At 43.6% G+C, this 20,824-nt stretch overlaps 2 protein-coding genes, 1 long non-coding RNA gene and 1 pseudogene across 6 annotated transcripts in view; 1 reads left to right on the forward strand and 3 right to left on the reverse strand.

Annotated features, from left to right (window-relative positions):
* LOC308330340 (serine/threonine-protein kinase Nek5) overlaps positions 1-10,561 on the forward strand; it is a gene marked incomplete at its 5' end in the record, with an annotated part of 43,015 nt that extends 32,454 nt beyond the window's left edge. Inside the window, 10 exons of the mRNA XM_080785189.1 lie at positions 722-827; positions 1,670-1,795; positions 2,271-2,351; positions 3,008-3,115; positions 3,830-3,910; positions 5,810-5,938; positions 6,712-6,910; positions 7,321-7,572; positions 8,679-8,823; positions 9,706-10,561. Of these exons, the coding sequence (XP_080641315.1) occupies positions 722-827; positions 1,670-1,795; positions 2,271-2,351; positions 3,008-3,115; positions 3,830-3,910; positions 5,810-5,938; positions 6,712-6,910; positions 7,321-7,572; positions 8,679-8,823; positions 9,706-9,985 (1,507 nt within the window). The 3' untranslated portion in view covers positions 9,986-10,561. The remainder of the gene's footprint in view (positions 1-721; positions 828-1,669; positions 1,796-2,270; positions 2,352-3,007; positions 3,116-3,829; positions 3,911-5,809; positions 5,939-6,711; positions 6,911-7,320; positions 7,573-8,678; positions 8,824-9,705) is intronic.
* LOC308331010 overlaps positions 1-20,824 on the reverse strand; it is a 302,214-nt gene that overhangs the window by 37,936 nt on the left and 243,454 nt on the right. The gene's annotated exons all lie outside the window — the stretch shown is intronic.
* Positions 4,930-5,404, reverse strand: LOC308330342 (protein SYS1 homolog; annotated as a pseudogene). The gene has a single exon. The product of its transcript is annotated as a protein SYS1 homolog (transcript).
* LOC308330539 (GDP-Man:Man(3)GlcNAc(2)-PP-Dol alpha-1,2-mannosyltransferase-like) lies at positions 10,634-19,231 on the reverse strand. Of its 3 annotated transcripts, XR_013965490.1 has the most exons (10): positions 19,150-19,231; positions 17,377-17,625; positions 16,834-17,036; positions 16,243-16,411; positions 15,900-15,951; positions 14,901-15,178; positions 14,503-14,640; positions 13,796-13,989; positions 12,884-13,559; positions 10,634-12,832 (listed from the first exon to the last, which is right to left on the reverse strand). XR_013965490.1 is itself a non-coding variant. In XM_080785436.1 (9 exons), the coding sequence occupies exons 1-9, from the start codon at positions 19,221-19,223 to the stop codon at positions 13,276-13,278; spliced, it is 1,641 nt and encodes a 546-aa protein (XP_080641562.1). In that variant the 5' UTR covers positions 19,224-19,231; the 3' UTR covers positions 10,634-13,275. The 3 variants fall into 3 exon arrangements, 2 of the variants coding, with proteins under 2 accessions (XP_080641562.1, XP_080641563.1); XM_080785436.1 differs by having other exon boundaries at positions 10,634-13,559; XM_080785437.1 differs by lacking the exon at positions 19,150-19,231 and adding an exon at positions 18,949-18,962 and having other exon boundaries at positions 10,634-13,559.

A 20,824-nucleotide genomic window follows, 5' to 3' on the forward strand; every position in this document is an offset into this window, starting at 1 on the left:
CGGTGAAAGAAGACCGTTAGAAACTAGAGCGCTTACTTTGTGTTAACCCCCTGACTGCCGTTGTCGTACCGACACGGCCACCCAGTAGATAGAGAGAAATAAGAATATAAATGCTTGTGTATCTTCCTGTTGGCCGAGCCTAAGGGGCCCTCCGTACCATCCCCGCCCGGTACCATACCAAGTACTTTTACTCTAATTACTCACCACCCCGTATCCGAGTACTTCTACTCTAAAGTACTCTTCTGTGCCTTGTGGATAGAGAAAGATACGCACCCCCTTACCTACCTCCGGGGGAGCCTCCTGGCCTCCTCTGGAACCTGGAAAAGAAGAAGAGAAAGAGTTATACAAAGGTCTAGTTGGTAGACTGCCTAGACCGGGTGTCTCAGGCCCCAACTTTGTACTTACCTTGTGCTCTGACCGTATGCTAACATCCCCTCTCATCCTCTGCAGTGACGACTCCCGCCTCGGAGCCGGGACCTCATGCAAAGAATATTACTGTCTGAGTTCTGTTTGTGAAAACTGACTTTGTTTGAACCTGTTGGAGAAATAAAGCAAGGGGCGCCATCGTGTGTCTAACCCCTGAAACTGCACTCTGAGTTGTATTTCCCACCCGACCTCCCACAATGGTAATTCGGCAGCAGTAACATTATGCGTTTTCTCACAGTCAGTTGATTCTTCATATCCATGTGAGTGAGGATGATTTGTTTATTGTTCACGTCAGGGTGGCTGCAGCTCGAAATGAGTACCTCCAGAGGAGGCAGGCCAATGAATACCTCCAGAGGAGGCAGGAGGCCAACCAGTACAAGCTGAGGGCTGAGAAACAGCTGGTGAGATGGCAAAACACTTTAATGCTACACTTTAAAGGCATTGTCATTTATTTTTATTTTTTCTTTTAGGTTTTACGACCTCAATTACACCCACACAACCTGAACTTTGAACATTCTGTGGTCTGCGGTTTTCTCTGTGTGTTCTTTTGAGCTGCAATGAAAACAGGCCTCAACAGTGACATCTGCTGGAAAATTGTGATGTCATGTGGGATTTGTGGACTCTTACAACACAGAGCACTTGTTTGAGCCAGAAAACCCCAGACCACAGAAAATCTACTGAATGTTAAAAGTTCAGGTTTTTAAGGTGCAATTGAGCTCAGAAAAATTACAAAAACCTTTTTTTTTATCCCTTTAAAACCTTATCACATGCTACACTTTGCTAGAACTAAATTGCATTTACTTAATTAAGTACCGTACTTAAGTACAATTCTGAGGTATTTCTACTTTACTTGAGTATTTCCAATTTCCAATACTTTCACTTCTACTCCACTACATCTTGGAGGCAAATGTTGTAACGTTTTACTCCACTACATTTATTTGAAAACTTTAGTTACTATAGTTACTTTGATTATTATTACAAAGCATGCATTGAACACTTCAAACAGCTCCATATAGTACATTTCGGCCATTTGAAAAAATGCAGATCTACAATGCGTCGCGATGTACAGATCTACAATGCGTCGCGATGTACAGATCTACAATGTGTCGCGATGTACAGATCTACAATGCGGCGTGACACTTGTAGATCTTGTTGCCCATCTGCTTGGCACTCTAGCGCCTTCATTCTGAAAAACTCTGGCAGCATCATAAGTGTTCCTTCCTCTGTGGCGTGACGTGTCCAGGGTCTGCGTCCGTCTACCGCTGACGCTGAGCGCTACAGGAGGCCCGTCGGCAGAGGCGACCAGGAAGCGGTCCGAGACGCACAGCCACACCTACCTCAGGACAGGAAGAAGGAGCACGGTCAGCAGGTACGAGAGTAGCCTGGCCCAGCCAGCGTGCTTTCTGGTATAGAGAGCTATAACAGGTGTAGGCAACTTTGACAATGGTGAGGGCCACTATATTTCCACATTCACTCCAGAGGGCTACATTGCATAATTATTACTGTCGTAGCAAAAAAATTGCTTTTAGAGCTTGTAGATCAGCTATTTTTACTATTTGAATTGAAATTCTGAATATGTTTTTTGCAATTTGTTAGTAGTTAATTAGCTGAAATCAATAATATATCAATGTTCGGATATTAAGTGTGTGTGTGTGTGTGTGTGTGTGTGTGTGTGTGTGTGTGTGTGTGTGTGTGTGTGTGTGTGTGTGTGTGTGTGTGTGTGTGTGTGTGTGTGTGTGTGTGTGTGTGTGTGTGTGTGTGTGTGTGTGTGTGTGTGTGTGTGTGTGTGTGTGTGTGTGTGTGTGTGTGTGTGTGTGTGTGTGTGTGTGTGTGTGTGTGTGTAGGAGTACCTGCGGCAGCTGGAGCTCATCAGACAACAGTATTATGAAGAAATGAGAGGACTCAGAAGGAGAGCGGAGGCTGAGGTAACAAAACAATCACCATGAACCTTTTTGTTTTGTTTTATATGATTATCTAGTCTCGAGTCAGACTGTGAAGGGGGGGGGGGTGTTTTTCATTTTGTTTGCCAATTGGGTACCTAGATTTTTTGGAAACACAGGTGCACCTACAAGTATACCTAACATGTTTTACTTGTAGTTACGTTCTGGTCTTTCTCCTTCTCACCTTGATGAGCTGCTCTACCACGACATTCAAAGATCTCATCTCTGCAGTCAGCACAAAATCAGTAGGACAGGAGCAAGGTCTGAGTGTCCTCGGTAGAGAAGGGCTCCATGCTGTGTGTATGCTGAGCATATACGCAAAGATCCATATTTGAAAAGGAAACTATGTGCAGTGGTTGGGGCGCACCAGCGGACCACAGACTATACCACATGAATAAGGATATATAGACTTCTTGTAGGTTAAGTAGTCCCGAGATATTGATTGATTGAACAATGTCTTAACAGATTGCAGAATGGGTACAGTCCAAGGAAGGTACAGGTCAATACAAAAACTGCTGAGAGGATAAAAGAAAAAGCACTAAGACATCAGAGTCCTCCAAAACGCGAATGACACAAATGTGTGGCAGTGAAAAGCCAAGTATATTAAAAATATTGTCTATGTTTCCACTGTTATGTATCAGGCCCATCCACAGGTGAAACAAGGAACCTACCTGGTTGAGAAAACCAAGAACCCAGGACCACCTGCCCAAAGTAAACACCAAGACACACCCAGAGCCCCACCTGCTCAGGTAACAGGATCTCCTGAACAAATACACTGTAGATAAAACATTGACAAACGTTGACAAATCATCAAGCGAATATAATATTTTCGTTAGCTGCTATGTTCACTTGATGATTTGTCAAATAAATGTACTTACCAAGTGATATACATTTCCCTCTGAAATGTGGGGTAAAAGTGTAGTACCTCAACATTATATGCTGAAGTACAGTACTTTAGTAAATTCACTTCATTTCTCCTGCTGAATGAAAACAGAGACAAACCTCGTAGCATTTCATTATTGGAGTGTAGATTACATTATGTAACATATCAATGGAGAGTATAAGAAAACCTTTGACAACAGTAACAACAGTAACTTAAACTTTTAACTCTTATCTATAATTTGCTTGACCTGCAAATTGTACTTTCTATGCTCAGTTGACTTGTGATGTCACATGAAAGGGGCAAAAGGGCCATGCAGTGCTGCTTCTGGTCAGACTGAAATCAATACATGCATCTCCTTTTTGGAACTGTAGACTGCCTGATATGTACGATATTTATGAGCTGACGTGAAATTGTTTGTTTCGTTTCATGTTTCTGTGTCCAGGACATTGAGACAGATTAGAAATGTTTCATGTTTTCTGTGTCCAGGACATTGAGACAGATTAGAAATGTTTCATGTTTTCTGTGTCCAGGACATTGAGGCGGCATTGAGACAGATTAGAAATGTTTCATGTTTCTGCAGGACATTGAGGAGGCATTGAGACGGATTAGAAATGAGAACAGAGATGAGAGGAGGACTCTGCAGAGGAACCACAGAGACAAGGTGAGTCCTGAGCTCAACCTTTTGAAGGTTTTTAAAGAAAAGATAAATGATGAAATAGCCGCTTTCTGCCTACTTGGCTTACGTTTTTGAGGGAGCTAGCCCCAGCGCCGTATAGATGAGAGAGTTTTGACAACTCCGTTCACTTCATGGGGCGAAGAGCTAGGCGAAGAGTGATAATGTCCTGGACCGGAGGTTGGCAGAATGCACTGGACTCAGGCAACAGCCCAGCTTTAATGATCTTAAATCTGTTTATTTTAGATCGTTTTTTAGTGATAGACAGTACAACATAAACATTACAGAGACTTTAGTTGTCACTTTACAATACTTTAAAACAGTTGTCATGTTGCACACACACACACACAAGTTGCTGATATTTGCGCCGCCCTCGTTGAAAACAATGCAATTCAAACTCCAGCTTGTCACACTCTAGGGCTGCATGAGCAGCACTGTTTTCCGCCCCCTCAATGGCGCAACTCTCCTTCAATGGTTCTGGTTATAGCCCCTCCTTTATCCAGCTTTTAGTGTCCGTCCACAAACTTAGTCCTACACAAACATTACATTCCCATTTACAATTTTACGTCGTAGTGACTGAGCAAATGGACATGGGCGCTAGCCCATCCAACACCTGGCTCATTTTATGTTGGCCTTTGTGTTTGCCCCCTGTGACGTCATGTGGCAGCCGAGTCTAGGGACATTTGTCGTTACATGGCGAGTGTATTTTTTTCTCTTCTTCCTCCAACTCTCATTTTCGGGCTGACCTTAATTTTCAAATGCAAGTTGTTCTTTGCACAAAGGAGAATAACTTTTTGTAGTCAAGAGTTAAATTAATGCTGGTGGATTTTACTGGGTCCCAGACATAAATAAATGCGGGGGTCAGTCAGTGGATTAACAAACTGGGGGTCCTTGAAATGGAAACAAAAATCACACTCATGTGAAGTGAGGGGCTCCTATCATCATACATCACATTCCGTGCTCAGCCAATCAATCCATTGCAAATGTGGCACACACAAAGCTGGGCATCAAAAGGGGTTTAGAATCGCTGGGTTAGACTTAGGTCCACTGTTGCCTGGGGATGGCCCTGAGCTCAGTGCGCATACACAGGTATTCTCCGACCACAGCCATCAGTAACATGCAGAATACATTCACGACCCACCAGGACAAGCCCGGGAGGGCGTCGTTATATATCCAGCAGCCGATTAAATGTAAGAAATGCACGGAGACGGAGAAGTCGAGGCACTGCTTCACGCGACGGATGAGCACCCACAGGCCGACGGCACAGGCGAGCGCGTTCAGGACGAACGCCGTTACCGAGAGCCAGCCCCGCACTGTCGTGAACCCCACGGCGTCATAGCTGAAGACGTGGTCCAGTGAAGCGTGCCGGTGCATTCCGGCCAGCCACAGACCCGAGGAACCGTAGAAGATGCACTGCATTAGCACCATTTGACACGCAATAAGGACTGGGTCCCAAACGTAGCTGAGGAAACCGAGTGCCATGGCAGACTGTACCCGGCCCGGTGCAAAAAGAGAATGTATGGATAGATGAGCGTGGAGTATGTACAGTACTATGTACAGTATGTATGACTTCAGAGACTGTACTCTGCTCTCCTTTTTAGTGAGGTGTGATTTCGGCTGAACCGGCTCTGGTAGTGTCTCTGCCCTCTGTGTATCAGCTTTTAAGATGAGCCACCTTAATCTCGCATCATCGAAATAACGTCAGTTTTGCCCAAATATGGAGTCCACACGACTCCAGACTGCTCCAAACACTCTGTAACAATCATGGACATTGTGAGAGGCCACTTTGTTTACAGGTTTGTAAATCAGGTGTACAGCTTTGAACGTGTATCTGTGGTTGATGAGTTTCTGTGTGTTATTCTTTTTCACTTTCCTTCCTTCGTATAGAAAGGGATCATGTTCGAGATCCGACTAGATGATGGAGGGATTCACGGGGAGGTAGAAAGGAGGAGTAGTGAAGAAGAAAAAGGACAAGAGCAAAGGAAAAAGAAGTCAGATGGAAAAGAAGAGCAAGAGGTATGTGGACATTACAACATGTTTATTTTCCCTTTCTCTCTCGCTCCCCGTGCTCTTCTCCCTCCCTCTGCTATATCACCAACATCACTCTCCTTTCACTTTCTCCCTGTATTTTTCTGTCTCTCTCTTGACTATAGGGCTAGACCAATATATCAGTCTTCATTATTTTACATTATTGACGAATTACAATTTACAATTTAGGCATTTAGCAGACGCTCTTGATCCAGAGCGACTTACATTAAGCAAAAACAAAAGCATGTCATACATCACATATATAAAAAGTAGTTATCATGAATCGTGTATAACTAGGAACGTAATAGTGGAGTATCTATGTCAACTATACATACTATACTATATTATATATTATACAATATATACATGTGTACTATAAAGTGCTATGATTACATAAAATGCAATTATAGTGCTGTCTACGTAACGAGCTATAAGTCTGTCTAAAATACTATCCAAGTCGACATAAATGCTATCTAAGGGGCTAGGCTAGGGCAAGTGCTACGGGCCATGGTGGAGTCTGAAGAGGTGGGTTTTCAGACTACGGTGGAAGATTGGGAGTGAGGCTGCAGTTCTGACTGTGATGGGAAGTGCATTCCATAGTTTGATCAGCCATTGATCAGCCATCAGGCCCCCCCCCATGTGTCCCGATTTTTTCAAACGTCCGTTTTCTGTCTGTCTGTCTGTCTGTCTGTCTGTCTGTCTGTCTGTCTGTCTGTCTGTCTGTCTGTCTGTCTGTCTGTCTGTCTGTCTGTCATCACCAGGGGGTGGACCCGCTGAACCAGACCCTGACCTTCCAAGCAGGGGAGGAGCTGAGAGGCAGGGATTGGTCAGCTGTGGGTTGGGAGGAGGGGCAAGAGGAGGAGTGGAGGAGGGGGGGGTGGGGACAGGAAGCCCCCCACACTCTGCTCAATGCCCTGGCAGAGATGGACCTGGTGTGTTCCATAGCTGCACCTGGACAAGGTACTGTGTGTGTGTGTGTGTGTGTGTGTGTGTGTGTGTGTGTGTGTGTGTGTGTGTGTGTGTGTGTGTGTGTGTGTGTGTGTGTGTGTGTGTGTGTGTGTGTGTGTGTGTGTGTGTGTGTGTGTGTGTGTGTGTGTGTGTGTGTGTGTGTGTGTGTGTGTGTGTGTGTGTGTGTGTGTGTGTGTGTGTGCGCGTGCGCGTGCGCGTGCGTGCGTGCGTGCACTGATACAAACGTCCACCAGTGCCAGTAATGTATGTCTTTACAGTAGCCTACATCTTTCTTAGCGATTTTTCTAATAATCAAAAGCAGCACACACAACTTAGTCCTACTCCTCCTCCACTTTGCAACGTTGTTCTGAAAAGTGCTTTACAAATAAAGTTTATTATTATTATCTCTTCCCCACTTGAAGTTGGTGAGGAGGAAGAGGAGGGTCTAGGGGTGAGGAAGCAGTGGGGAGACGATCCACCTCGAACACTCCTCAACGCCCTGGCCAACGCTCAAATGACATCATCAACCCTGGCCAACGACCAGATGACATCATCAACCCTGGCCAACGCTGAGCTTACGTCATCAACCCTGGCCAACGCTGAGATGACATCATCAACCCTGGCCAACGCTGAGATGACATCATCAACCCTGGATGGGGTAACCCTGGAGCAGGGTAAGCCAGTGGTTCTCACAGTGGCGTGCGTGCACAGACATTTGGAGGGGCAGGTGCTCAAGTGAAAGACTAGGGCACCTTGTGCGTTGTGTGGAACCGCCTGCTGCCTTAATAGTGTGAGTCTTTTTTAGATTTTGGGGCATAAATAACATATTAGCAGGCTTTTAATCCAGAATTGGATGATGTCACCATGTGCCACATACTGTACACTGTACAAAACACAAAATGTAATTAACAAACTGCTACTTAATTAACTAACCTGTACAAAAAAAGAACTTTCAAAAGGGCAGGTTATATTATTATTATTATTATTTATCTGTGCACGCCCCTGTTATCATGTTATATTCCCATTTAAAAAGATTTTGTGACAGGGAAAACCCATAAAAGAATAGAAAAAAAGAAAGAATAGCATTACGTCTAATTAAAACATCAAATTAAATGTAATGTAATGTACTCTGGTACAGTAGTGCATTGCGGTTACAAATTGGGTTATAGTATTTACTTATCCAACCAACGGAATGCCTCTTTAGTACATTTAAGAGAGCAAGTAAGGCTATGCTTTCCATGCAAATAGAACCACCTATCGGTGAGCAAGCAAGGATATACACTACAGTATCCAGCCAATAGCATAGAGAAGGAATCTTTCCCACTTCAGGTGTAAGCTGTATTTTTTACGTCTACAAATAACGATTTTATGTTAATACTGTAGTAATTATAGAGAATGTGTCAACACATTTTTTCACCCAGTGTCAATCATCTAATGTAATCCTGGCCGCTACACTTCCTCTGCCAACCTGGCCAGGGGGAGGTAGTTTAGAGACCAGGATTACTGCATGTTTTTGTGAGGGTACCTACCCTAGGGGACACGGGCAGAACATGCAAACTCCACACAGAAAAGAGAGAGAATGTGTAGATGTGTAGATAAACCTGAATAGGGTAGCAGCACAATACCACTTTTGGTCAGTCATCATCGTATGATCTTACTCAGTAAAAGGGATTCACCTATGAATACCAACTGAAATAAAAAGACAAACTGATCTCAAAATATTTAATGAATGAATAAATAAATAAAGTCGACTGACTCTGCCTTTCCTGTGGTTTATCAGAACCGGCGACAGAGGACAGGAGAGAGGAGGAAGGGAGGAGCGATGCAGAGGAGGAGAACAATAAGGAACGGGAGGATGAGGAAGAGGATTCTGACGTGGATGTGGACGAAGAGCGTCTAGAACCGAGGTCGGATGACGACGACACGTGAGTCCACATGTACCGTGTCTCTGCTCACTGCTCACTGATAGGGCAGATTCACACCGTGTCTCTGCTCACTGCTCACTGATAGGGCAGATTCACACCGTGTCTCTGCTCACTGCTCACTGATAGGGCAGATTCACACTGAGGTGTCTCTGCTCACTGCTCACTGATGGGGCAGATTCACACTGAGTCTGTTTGATTCAAACTGTTCCCCAATACGATTGCCTGGCTGGTGCCCGACTCCCCGCTGGCTGTGATTCACATTGGCCTCGATTCTTCCACACCCAGGGTACACTTCATTCAACTGTATTCAATGCTTTGGCATTGCATCGATCCGTATCCCGGTATCCCAGACGAGTACACTTCAATCAGTTGGGGTGATCCGCTCTGGGGAACGGTACGCAGCATTCACACTGCCACATCTGCCAAGTGGTCCCGAGTGCGCTTCCGTTAACATTTTGTTTAATATAATAGTCGTATTTTATAGTCTTCTGAAATAATTTACTTTTACTCTAGTTTTAGTAGGCTAAATAAATATTTTAGTCGACCAAAATGTATTTTTTGCCAGCTGTGATTTTGGCCTGATTTATTCAGCTGCGTGCCAAATATAGAATATCTGCCAGCTCATGCGTTGCCGCTACAAAAAGATGTGAGCTTGTATATCGGGCGTTCAGCGGGTCATTATAGGCCAAGATTTTCAAATGTTTCAAATATTTTCTAAAATAACTAATAGGCAGACGGCAGTCATGGAAGTATCCTTCATGGAATTGTATTCGAATCAGGCTATAGGCGAACCAAGTACTTTCCCTGAGTGATGGCAGTCCTTTGCTGATGCTGAACTCTTCACACACCCGGGTTAATAGTCGATTACCTTTTTGTCGTCAGGAACTTTGAGGAGTCCGACGAGGAGGCACTGAGAGAGGAGGTGTCACAATCCATGAATAACTACTTCATCATGGAGGACGGAGGCCACGGCTCTGAGGAGGAGCGACAGGATGGCGTAGAGGACAAGGAACCCAAACCGATTTTAGATGGAGACGTCGACGAGGGCGGACCGTCCCGGACCCAACGGGAGCTCCGTGGAGTCCTGTCGGAGCATCTAGCAGAGACCCAGGCTACAAACGGACCGCCCGGGAGCTCTGTCCAGTCCAGTCCGAGCATCTAGGACAGTGGCTTTCAACCCGTTTCATATCGAGGTTAAAGTGTCTGTCCTGAAACCGGGACCCAATGTCTCCCTGCTCACCGCTCCAAGAGATGGGTCAAATGCAGAGAACAAAATGTCACTGCGTTAACGTGTGTGACAAATCGCACAACTTTGACGGTCCTTCTTCATTCATTCTTATTTGAGCCGGCACGGACCACCATTTGATGACATTTAGCCTCTCAGACCACGGACCCGGGAGGGTACATTTGGTTTAAGTTTACACAAGTTTATACAGAGTTAAAGATCTACAGTATAAGGGTCCATTCGGTTATACCAACTCTCATCATTTAGCTGGGGACCACCTGGAACCCCCTCAAGGACCACTGGTTGAAAACCACTGATCTAGGAGAGACCCAGGGCCCTATCCTGCACCACCCCTTACCCCTAAACTTATATGCCCTTTTTACTATTTTGAAGAACATTTGAAACTTGTTCAACTGGCCGATCTACATCGACACGTTGTGAACTTGTAGATCGCTATTTGAACTATTTTAAAAGGTTTTTCAAAATGGTAAAACATGGCAAATACGTTTAGGGATAAGGGGTGGCACAAGATATAGCCCCCAGGCTACAAACGACGCCCACACAGAGGACAAAGCAACAGACCACTTTAGTGTTCATAAATATGGAAAAGTTTATTGTGAGCTACTGAAAAAAACAAACGGGACAAGAGTGACGATACATTTTGCACAACTTGAATGTCTTTCCGCATAATCTTTACTTTCTAGACTCGTGTTCAGTCAAAGCTGTGCTCCGTCAACCCTTCAGTGATCTCAATTACAGCAAACAACCTTAATAAATGGCTTTCATTATCGACAATTACAAGCAGTTTAAATTAGCAGGTCTGTATATTAATAAGGAACAGGACGGGAAGCTAATTTCAAGCAGCAATGATTGATAAATCCCAAAATATATCACTACGTGTATTCCTAGTCCAACTAAATTATATGAACACAAAACAGCTAAAGGTCAGTCGTAGATGAATACCCCACTTTGCCGTTATGGCAGTCAGGCAGTGTCGTGTAGAGAAAATAGCCCATCTACAAGCTTACAGACAGTGAGCTTTTAGATCTGCCTTTTGTGCTATTGTTCCACATGTAACCAATGAGTATTACGAATATTAACTTATGCGCTTGTGACCAAATAATAACTACACTGGAATATGCATTATTTGGAACATACGTTATTTTCTTCTTCTTTTCTGGACATAGAAGATTTCCACCCCACACAGTACAGTGACACTTTACTGGTTATCTGTCCCAACAGCCAACACGACCATGCATTGTTCTGCGTCAACATAGAATGCCCATCTTTTCCGATAACTATCATGTCGTTTGCACTTTGCACATTATTCCATCTATACGTCTAGCTATCCCCATTTGTTGCCACAGTCTGGCAGATTACAATAAAGCAAGCGATACAGAAAATACATCAGAACATTCTTTTTGCACTTATTAAATAAAGCAAAGTCGAGTTCAGCTTCTTAAACAAACTGGAAATCAACACGGAATCCACTATTACAACAGATTAAACATCATTATAGTACCTCTTCCAAAATATAAGCTCTTAAATATTTTACACATTTTGGCGACACTTCCATGCTGTGGTCCCTATCATAATTATTCTCTTCATGATTATTATTATATCTTTATGATAATTAGTAATTATTGCACGACATGACAGTCAACACACCATATTATATACTTAAAAGGAATATTTCAACTTTTTCCAACATAATCTCCATAATGGATCTTCACTATTTCACTCATTTCCGTTTACACACTCTGTGCCTCTGCGGAAAGTTTGGAAAAAGCGCAGGCCTTCAACGATTGACGAAGGCCTGCGCGCCGAAACACGACTGTCGTAATCATGACAGTCATGACGCAACTGCAGCCAGTTTTACGCCATCGCTACATTTACAGAGCAAACTTGTATATAAACATTCAGATTTCAAATATAAAGTACTCGCTACGTGTGTTAGAAAAGTGCTGGTACAGCGATTAGCACTGCTGCATACCCCGGCTATTTTTAACCGGGTGAGTTCGGAAAACTCAGTTGCACACCAGGAGCGCATTCGCCTATTAGTGCAGTCAGCGTGTCTATATCGAACACACCCAGTGTATCAGAGTGCAACACACCTCCCGACCAATAGGGGCACGTAGTTGAAACCTTATGGCAAAAAAACCAGCTTGGATAAAAATGCTTTTTATTAAACAACGCGGAATGCAGCAGTGCTAATCCAAGCCCCCAGTAAGTCTATCCGACACTTATGTTCACATGTGGTGCGAACTTTATATTTGAAATCTGAATGTTTATAAATGCTCAGTAAAGCGATCGCGTATAAAACAGGCTACAGTTGCGCCATGATGCTCTTGAAGTCATGGCTAGTTTGACTGCTGCTGCTGCGGATCATAACTTTATTAAACAATACTCCTACTATTATCGAGAGTGCAGATTTAATTTCTCTTTCTATACGTATTTCCTGAATCTGCACCCAGCATACGCCTGAACCCTCTCAGACTGTCGACTTGAGTTGAGCGAGCCTTTCCCTCGAAGTGAGTCGTAGAAAGAAACGGTAGCATCGTTAGTAGTTATAAGATGTTTGAAAATAGGTGGTTTTGTGTTCCTTTAAGCAGGAACAGGCAACATATTTGGTCATCTTTTTACCCCATTGCAAAAACTAAAAAAAAGTTTTTAAGTGCTAAGTGCTAACATTTAATAAAATAGTTGACCTCCACCAACAGAGCAAACCCTTCATGTAACTAGCCTACTGCAACTCCCTTGACATAATAAGTAAGCTCCATTATACTCCAATGCACTATGGCGTCACTTGCTGACAAGAACAAGCTAACCAAGAACCCCTACCAGGTATATTTAAGAACAATAGTACAAACTCAGTTGTACTGTATGTACGTACTTGATAACATGAGATGATTATTGCCTCCATCTCTCAATCAAAACATCAAAATTACATGTAGCGCTTTGGAAAGAAAATAATTATGCCAGCGCCTCGGACGATTTAAATAATAGTCCAATAAAACGGAATGTCAATTCTTAACTTTCTGCATTTGAGATGGTCCTGTAGAATAACTATCGGGCTCGTTAATTTGGGTTACAAATTACAACCCGATAAGATCAGCAAGTGACAAAGCACAAGATGAGGCCAAATCAGGCGTTTAGATTTAGATTTTGCAGAATCTGGTCTGGGGTCTTAAAAAGGCTTTGACAATAGACACGTCATGAATCAATCATCACTCCAGTAGTCTCGTCATCAGGGGCTCCATGGCCGACAGGAAGCAGGCGTCAAACTCCCGGTCGGAGAAGCGTTCCACGGAGCGCCGGGCGTTGCGTCGGACCTCCAGCCGCGCGGCGGGGCTCATCGTCAGGATGGCGTCCATGGCGCCCGCGTAGCCGTCCTCGCTGTCGGCCAGGAAGCCCGTCGGTGTGCCCTCGTACGGAACCACAATGTCCAGCTTGGGACCACCTGACTTGTGGGCCAGCACGACGGTACCGGCCGCCATGCACTCCACCACACCTGAGGGGGGAGAGAGAGAGAGGTGAGAGACGTGAAAACATGGCAATCAAACTGATCCATTTAATGGAGTGCCGTGATTTGTTTTCGTACTTTTTCCTGATAGTTAGTGTTAATCAGCTCAATTGATGTACAGCACACTACATCACTTATGACGCGGGCGGAAGTGACCTATGCTTGTTTCGTGGATTTCGCTGGCACATGGCGCCGCCCACCACACAGTAGCGTGTTAAAGTTACCTATGCCAAAGTGCTCGTTCCACATGGTGTGCAGTCCGATGGTAGCGCACGTCAGCTCTCTCTTCAGCTCGTCGAACGCCACGTTGAGCTTGAACTCCACCCGGTCGGCCACGCCCAGCTCCTGACACACCCCCCGCAGCATCAGCACCCTGTCCTCGTCCTCCTGGTTCCTGCAGCCGCCTATCAGCACCAGCCTGAGCAACACTTCAACCATTAAGACCTGGAACGCATCTGTGTCACGTTATAGCTTTTAACCACTTTTAAACATTAGCTGCTGATAAATAGCAGATCTACGAGCTCATAGCACGGCACTCGGTGCCGCACTATGAGCTTGTAGATCTGCAAAAAATAATAATAGTGAAAATGTGTGTAAATCATTGAATATATACTATTTCCACCCCTTTGACGAACGTTTTTAACTCAAATCTTTGCTTCTGGGGTGTCCCTGGAAGAACATCAGAGGGGACATTTTTGGATCACCCACCGTTGCAAAATGAAACTGTCTCCTATGAAATCAACACCCGCCTACGGCTAGTATAATCGAGGGTCATCTGTCCCCGGAAAATGTCAGAAACTCATAAAAATTGTCAGGGGAACAAATTCACACTTTGAAAAAAGGTCGCCAACGTCGTCATGTGCATGGAAAGAGTTACGTAATAGAGAGAACAATCACTCATTATAAAATAACGGTTGAGTGGCAGCCCTACCTGAGCGTCTCCCGCCCTCCAGGCCCCTCCCCTTTCCTGTCGAGCAGGTTGCGGAACGCTCGGATCTGCAGCCGGTGGTCCTTCTCCGGGCGGAACTGTCCCACCGACACGATGGAGTGACACTTCCTGTCCCCGCCACTAGAGGGGATGACATTTATTTTTATTTTTTAATTGGAACATATAAATAAAGGTTATATCAATGCCTTTAGGCATTGTAAACAAACAGGCATTTGGCAAAAACGTGTTTCCCATTTAGACCTGGGGCCGATTTTAAAAACACCTTCTAAAAACTTTGTAGATCGGCTATTTCCGCTATTTTCCAACACATTCATTCAAACGGATGAAACTATTATGACGATTACGCAAAAATAATTGCGATGTACTACTAACAGGCCTACCTGCCGCCGCCTCCAATCCCGCCTTCGTCATCCTCTCCCCCACTTCCCAGTTCCTGGCCGAGCTCCTCCCACCCGTCCTCCACCTCCTCGTCGTCCTCGTCTAATGGGACGTCCAGGAAGGCTGCCACGTCGCAGGGCGGGTACACCAGGCAGGTGCGTCCCGGGGCGCGCCACAGCGACAGGATGTGACCCAGGGTCCAGGTGGAGTTGACCATGACCAGGTCGCTGCAGGAGCCGGCCAGGCCGTACAGCAGCGCGAAGCAGCAGTAGTACAGGACCTTCACAGTTTACAATGTAGGTATTTAGCAGACGCTCCAGAGTCCAGAGCCACTTACAGTAAAGAAGAACAAAAAACATGTTTGTGTCCCAAACATCGTTACGTTACGCTATGCTACGTTTTCATTTTCGGAATTCAAAATTGTTAAAAAGTACACAAGTATTGATATCAAAATGTACTTAAAAGTACCAAAAGTAGAAAGTACTAACTATGCAAAATGCAAAATGTTTTCAAATGGTTACAAATATTTTGAAAATAGCACATCTACAAGCTCACAATGCGTCGCGTCGCGACACATTGTGAGCTTGCAGATCTTGCAGATCTGCTATTTTCAGTGCTGGCGAGGCCCTAACAAGCATCCCTAGCAACCAGAGTGATTCCAAAACTGGTTTTGGATCTTATAGCTAAATTCAACACCTTAGGACGAGCCTACTCGTCACTTTGACAATGAGCATAAGAAGAGCAGCATCTGTTTCTGGAAACACTGGAGAGAGAGTCTGTATGTTTTTGTTTTCTTTTGTATAGGTTTTTAATTCCTATTGTGCCCTATATTGTTTATCGTTATGGACCTTGGAGTCTGAAACAAAGATTGATTGATTGATGAGTGTCTCGCATAATTAATTAATTAGGATAAGTATAAATGTGTTAATGTATGTTTTCCTCAAAATTGTACTCAAGTACAGTACTTAAGTGCATGTACTTAGTTACTTTGCACCACTGACCTTGATGGCACTCAGCACGGGGTTACTGGAGATGTAGTCACTATGGTTGAACCTGGGAGAGAGAGAGAGAGACAGACAGGATTTGGTAAGTTAGAATATGTTTATTTTAGGGCTGGGATGGAAGTTTGGTTAATTAATACAGAAACAATAGCGCGATTAAAATAATGAAAGCATTTTAATCGTGCTTAGTTTTTACACCACAGAACCTTTCTTACTAGACGAATTTCAGAATTTTCATACACGGGCAATGGGAGAATAAATGTATATTTAAAAAAACTCATTCATCCCCACTTTGCCTACACGTAAATACTAGTGTGTGAGTGATTCCTCTCTCCGTTCAAACCTGGGGTTCCTGTCCCTGACCACAGAGAGCATGTCGGTGCTGACCGTGGGGTAGTGGACATAGCTGGCCACCTCACAGCCTCCCAGGTAGCGGAACAGAGGCAGGGTGAAGGCGTAGCCCATGGAGTCCACATACAGGTCTGGCACGAAGGCAGTCAGCGCCTCCCAGCCTGCCGACATCAAACACAGGCAGACACTTTAGCTCACGTCAGTCATGTTGGGTGATCGGGACAGTATCAATATTATATCCATATCATGATATTAGACTGGATATTGTCTGTGATTTTGGATATTGCACTATTGTGATATGGGATACAGTGTAAGTGTAAAAATTGAAATATCGGATCGGGAGATCGGCAGATACTCGAAATCAAATGATCGGAATCTGATCGGGAGCAAAAAAACGTGATCCCTAATGATGACTCATGTATACATCAGTGGTTCTCAAACTTCAAGAGCTTTCAACCTTCAAGGGCTCCCCTCAACTCTGACAGTATGCAAATAAACCAAATAGACCCGCTAGGCAGGTCCATTAGAAACATGGAGCCCAGCTAGGCTCTGTCCCAGCAGGGTGAAGATAGTGGTTAACTACCTAGAAACATGGAGCCCACGCTCTGTCCCAGCAGGGTGAAGTGAGGATAGGAACTGGCCTCGACCAGCAAGCGGTGACGCAGGAACACGAAGGTGACGGGCCGAGGCAGCGTGATGTTAAAGCGCCGTCGCGCCCCTTCCACAATCTGCTCCCCGCTCACTCCCTGGTCCCCAGTGTACACCACGAAAGCAACAGTGGGGTATCTGAATTGAGAGGGGGGGGGGGGGGGGGGATTTAAATCCATCTACTGTATACATGAACATATATTTATTTATTTGTACACATCTGTGGAAAAGATGAAATGCAAAAAAAGCTCAAGGGCTTATTTCCATCGTGTTACTGTGTAACTTCCCCGTTCAAGTTTAAATTAAGCTGTATCAAGTAACTGTACTTTTATATTTAACATGTTGTCCAGACCCCAGTTGTTTGAGTGTTGAATGTTTCAATGGACCTTAATGAAAACAAGCCCTTGGATTCTTTTTGTTGTCTCATCCATTTGGTGGTGGATCGTCATGAGACCAAAGTCTTGGAGGTGTTGTTCACCTGTTCTGGAGGCAGCGCAGGGCGCACCACAGCACCCTCTCCCCGCCACCACCGGCATTGCAGTAGGGGTGGAAGAAGGCCATGGTTAGGGGGGCAGCACCCCCTCCGCCGCCATCGTCCCGGGCCTGGCCACGCCGGGCTCTCCGGCGGCTCTGCAGCCACATCCGAACCCCCACCACCGCCAGCACCAGCACCAGCGTCAGAACAAGGCTCAGGTACACGCATGGCAGAACCAGGGACCACAGCAACCTGAATCAAGATCGTTTTGAAATTTGAATTGCATGTAAGACAGTGGTTTTCAACCCTTTTCGCATTACATCAAGGGCCATTATTTATTCTGCACTTGAGCATAGGACCACGTACCATTTGATGAGATTTTGCCTCTCAGAGACCCAAAACGAAAGAATATGTAATGTTATTATCGCCATCTCAAGCAAACTTCGCAACGCAAAGTAACACTCAGTTAGTATCCACATCAGCATAACATAATAATGGCAGGAGGGGACCAGACAGTATACGTACGGGGTACACCAGTGGTACACTTCACCAAAATAATCACATTTAACTGGGGATCGCTTATCCAGACAAGCATCTGGAATTGTAGGAGTTGATGGCATCACATTTAGTTTGAGTCTGTTTCCACAGATAAATATTGGGAAAATAGCAGATCTAAGTTGCGAGGCGTTGTGAGCTTGCCTCTTATATTATTTGACAAGTTTTATAGTAGGCCTATAGTTTGTTGATTACTTTTGATGCAGTAATGATGTATTGATTGACGGAATATTTTATTAATAGTGTGCAGAAAAAAAGCACTGGAAAGTAATACAAGATTGGGGGATTAATCAATACAAGATTGGGGTGTAATAATAATTTTACTTGTATTAAAAGTCTTAAAGGCCTTTAAATTGACACTTCACCCGGAAGTTCACCGTGACACCGTCCCCCCATGTATGCACTAATTAGCCCGCACCAACGCACCTGTGCTCCATACGCGTTTGCTGACTGACTTGAAGTCGGAGGGACAAATACATACAGTAAAGTGAACTAAAGTATGAATATATTATGAAGCTCGTGGAAAAGTGGAGACATTTTACTAAAACAAAAGAACCTTCAAATGTATAAACTAGATGAAAATTTGCTGACCCTATAAAGTCCCAACAACAATTTGAATGGGTGAATTCAGTTCGGTAAGTTTGTTTACACTACACTTTAGTGTAAACAAGCATCACAAAAAGAATCACCTGCGCGGAATTTCTTGACAGAAAGTACCTCATAAATCATAAAACAAACATGTCTACGGTGGATTTCTATCAAACAATAACGCTTTGCAGTTTGGAAGAGGATTTCAAGCTTGCCCTACAGCTGCAATGTTGGTGAGTTTAAAATACAAGCTGATTTATATTTGATCAATGGGATGTCAATGGAGGGTACTGCAACTCTATTGCATATAGTTTTTGTCTAATCTAGATCAGATTAGACAAAAACTAGTGGTGCAATTGCGGCTACCTTAATTACCTTAGATAACAAACACATTGATAAGTGGTGGTACAGTGATCATAATGTTATGATTACCTTATTAGATCACAGAAACATTGATTGATTGAAATATTTATTAACGGTTTGTAGAATTACAGTACATTTCAAGCACAACTCAATACAAAGACTGTTAACTGTGGGTGGACGACCTAATAAAGCATTACACTTGTTTACAAGAGAGTCCACCTTGTTCAATTCATCAAAAAGTGGTGGTGATCATGATGTTATGATTATTACCTTATTAGATCACAGAAACACATTGATAAATGGTGGTGGTGATCATGGTGGTGATGATGTTCGTGTCCTTCCATTTTGACAACACAACAAAACCTTTAACTCCGGAAGTGTTCGTCCGTCTTGTTGTTTTTAGTCGGTTCTTGTTCTTTGAGCGTTAGTTACATAGCGCCACCTACAGTACCGGAGTATGTAGCTTGAGATAAAAAATAAAACTTGACATAATCATGAGATGTTTGTACTAAACCCTGTTGATCCATAGTCATAGAGTCATATTGCATCACTTGGTATATGGTTGTTGTTAGAATTTCCTAATTGGGCCCAGGCTACCCACATTCCTTCAGTGATGATAATATCACTACATATCGAATACTCTCAAAAAAGCATTAACATTCTAAAACTTGACATAATCATCATTATTATTATTAGGCCTACTTCATATATTTGTTCTCATCGGGTGGCATTTATAGGTCCGTTGGCTACCGCTACCGCTACCGCCTACCTTGCATCCAGAGAGTTGTTTGACGCCAAAACGAATTTGCACTTAACACAAGTAAAATTGGTATTGCTATACTTTTACTTATTGGTAAGAAAGTATAGCCTACTTAATTCTCCCAACCACTGAAAGAACACAATAAATAATACATTTTATATTTATAAGGCGCCTTTCAGGGCACTCAACAACAAGATAAAAAACAGTTAATACTCAGGTACTGTACTCAGTGTACTGTATTAATGAGGTATCTTTTACTTTAGTGTAGTGCTGGAAAAGTATCTCTGAGAGGAAAACATTGTGCTTTTACTCCACTATTGAAAACTTTGTCTATAGTTAATATATTAATAAAAGTAACTAGTTACTTTTCATACTGTAGTTATAATTATATTGTATTACTAATCAAACAACAGCATACATCATAAGTACCACGTATAAAGCCCTCTATATATTTTTGTTATTTGAAAATAGCCAATTTGCAAGCTTTTAGATCTGCTATTTTCAATATATAGCCTACACACACACACACACACACACACACACACACACACACACACACACACACACACACACACTTGAAATGGGGCATAATGTGGCCTATAGGCCTATACTTTTACTTTTGGTACTGAAGCAAATTGAATATTCTGAATACCAGATTTTTATTGTAACAAGAGTATTTCTACATCGCAGTATTGACTTTACTCAAGTAAAAAAGTACTTATTCCACCACTGTTTGCATGTACCAACAGCAAAGGGAGAACAAGAAGAGTTCAAATTAATCTCAGGCTGCATATGATGATGATGATGATGATGAGCAGAAATGTTTACTTCTAAGGTAACATGATGTTTATGTTCATGTTCATCATCCCAATTTCGGCAATCATGAATATTTTAACTCAGTGGTTTTTCATGTCGAGGACCCCCAAATTGACACTCTGCTGAACCCATTCAACCATTTTAAATTCATGGACCCCCAGTTTGACATGCATTAGTCGTCGTCCCCGATTAATCTGAGTCGATACTTGGCCCTCCGGAATGTTAGCCATGAAGGCTCAAAGATTAGAGATAGGCCTGTAGTTATTGACGTGATGACGTCACACAATCTACAAAGTAGCCTAACTAAAGTTTTCAGAGATCAATACCTACCGGTATTATGCTAAATTGGGAGATGTTTGTACTAAACCC

This window comes from Protomyctophum bolini (assembly GCF_963924005.1).
Source record: "Protomyctophum bolini genome assembly, chromosome: 16".
In the NCBI taxonomy this organism is placed as follows: Eukaryota; Metazoa; Chordata; class Actinopteri; order Myctophiformes; family Myctophidae; genus Protomyctophum; species Protomyctophum bolini.

Excerpts from the sequence above, each read along its gene's own strand:
- LOC308330539 (XM_080785436.1), bottom strand. The coding sequence starts at position 19,223 with ATGGAAGGACACGAACATCATCACCACCATGATCACCACCACCATTTA. Across the intron at positions 17,037-17,376 it reads CTGCGCTGCCTCCAGAACAG|ATACCCCACTGTTGCTTTCG; the intron begins GTGAACAACACC and ends CTCTCAATTCAG. Across the intron at positions 14,641-14,900 it reads GGGATTGGAGGCGGCGGCAG|TGGCGGGGACAGGAAGTGTC; the intron begins GTAGGCCTGTTA and ends CATCCCCTCTAG.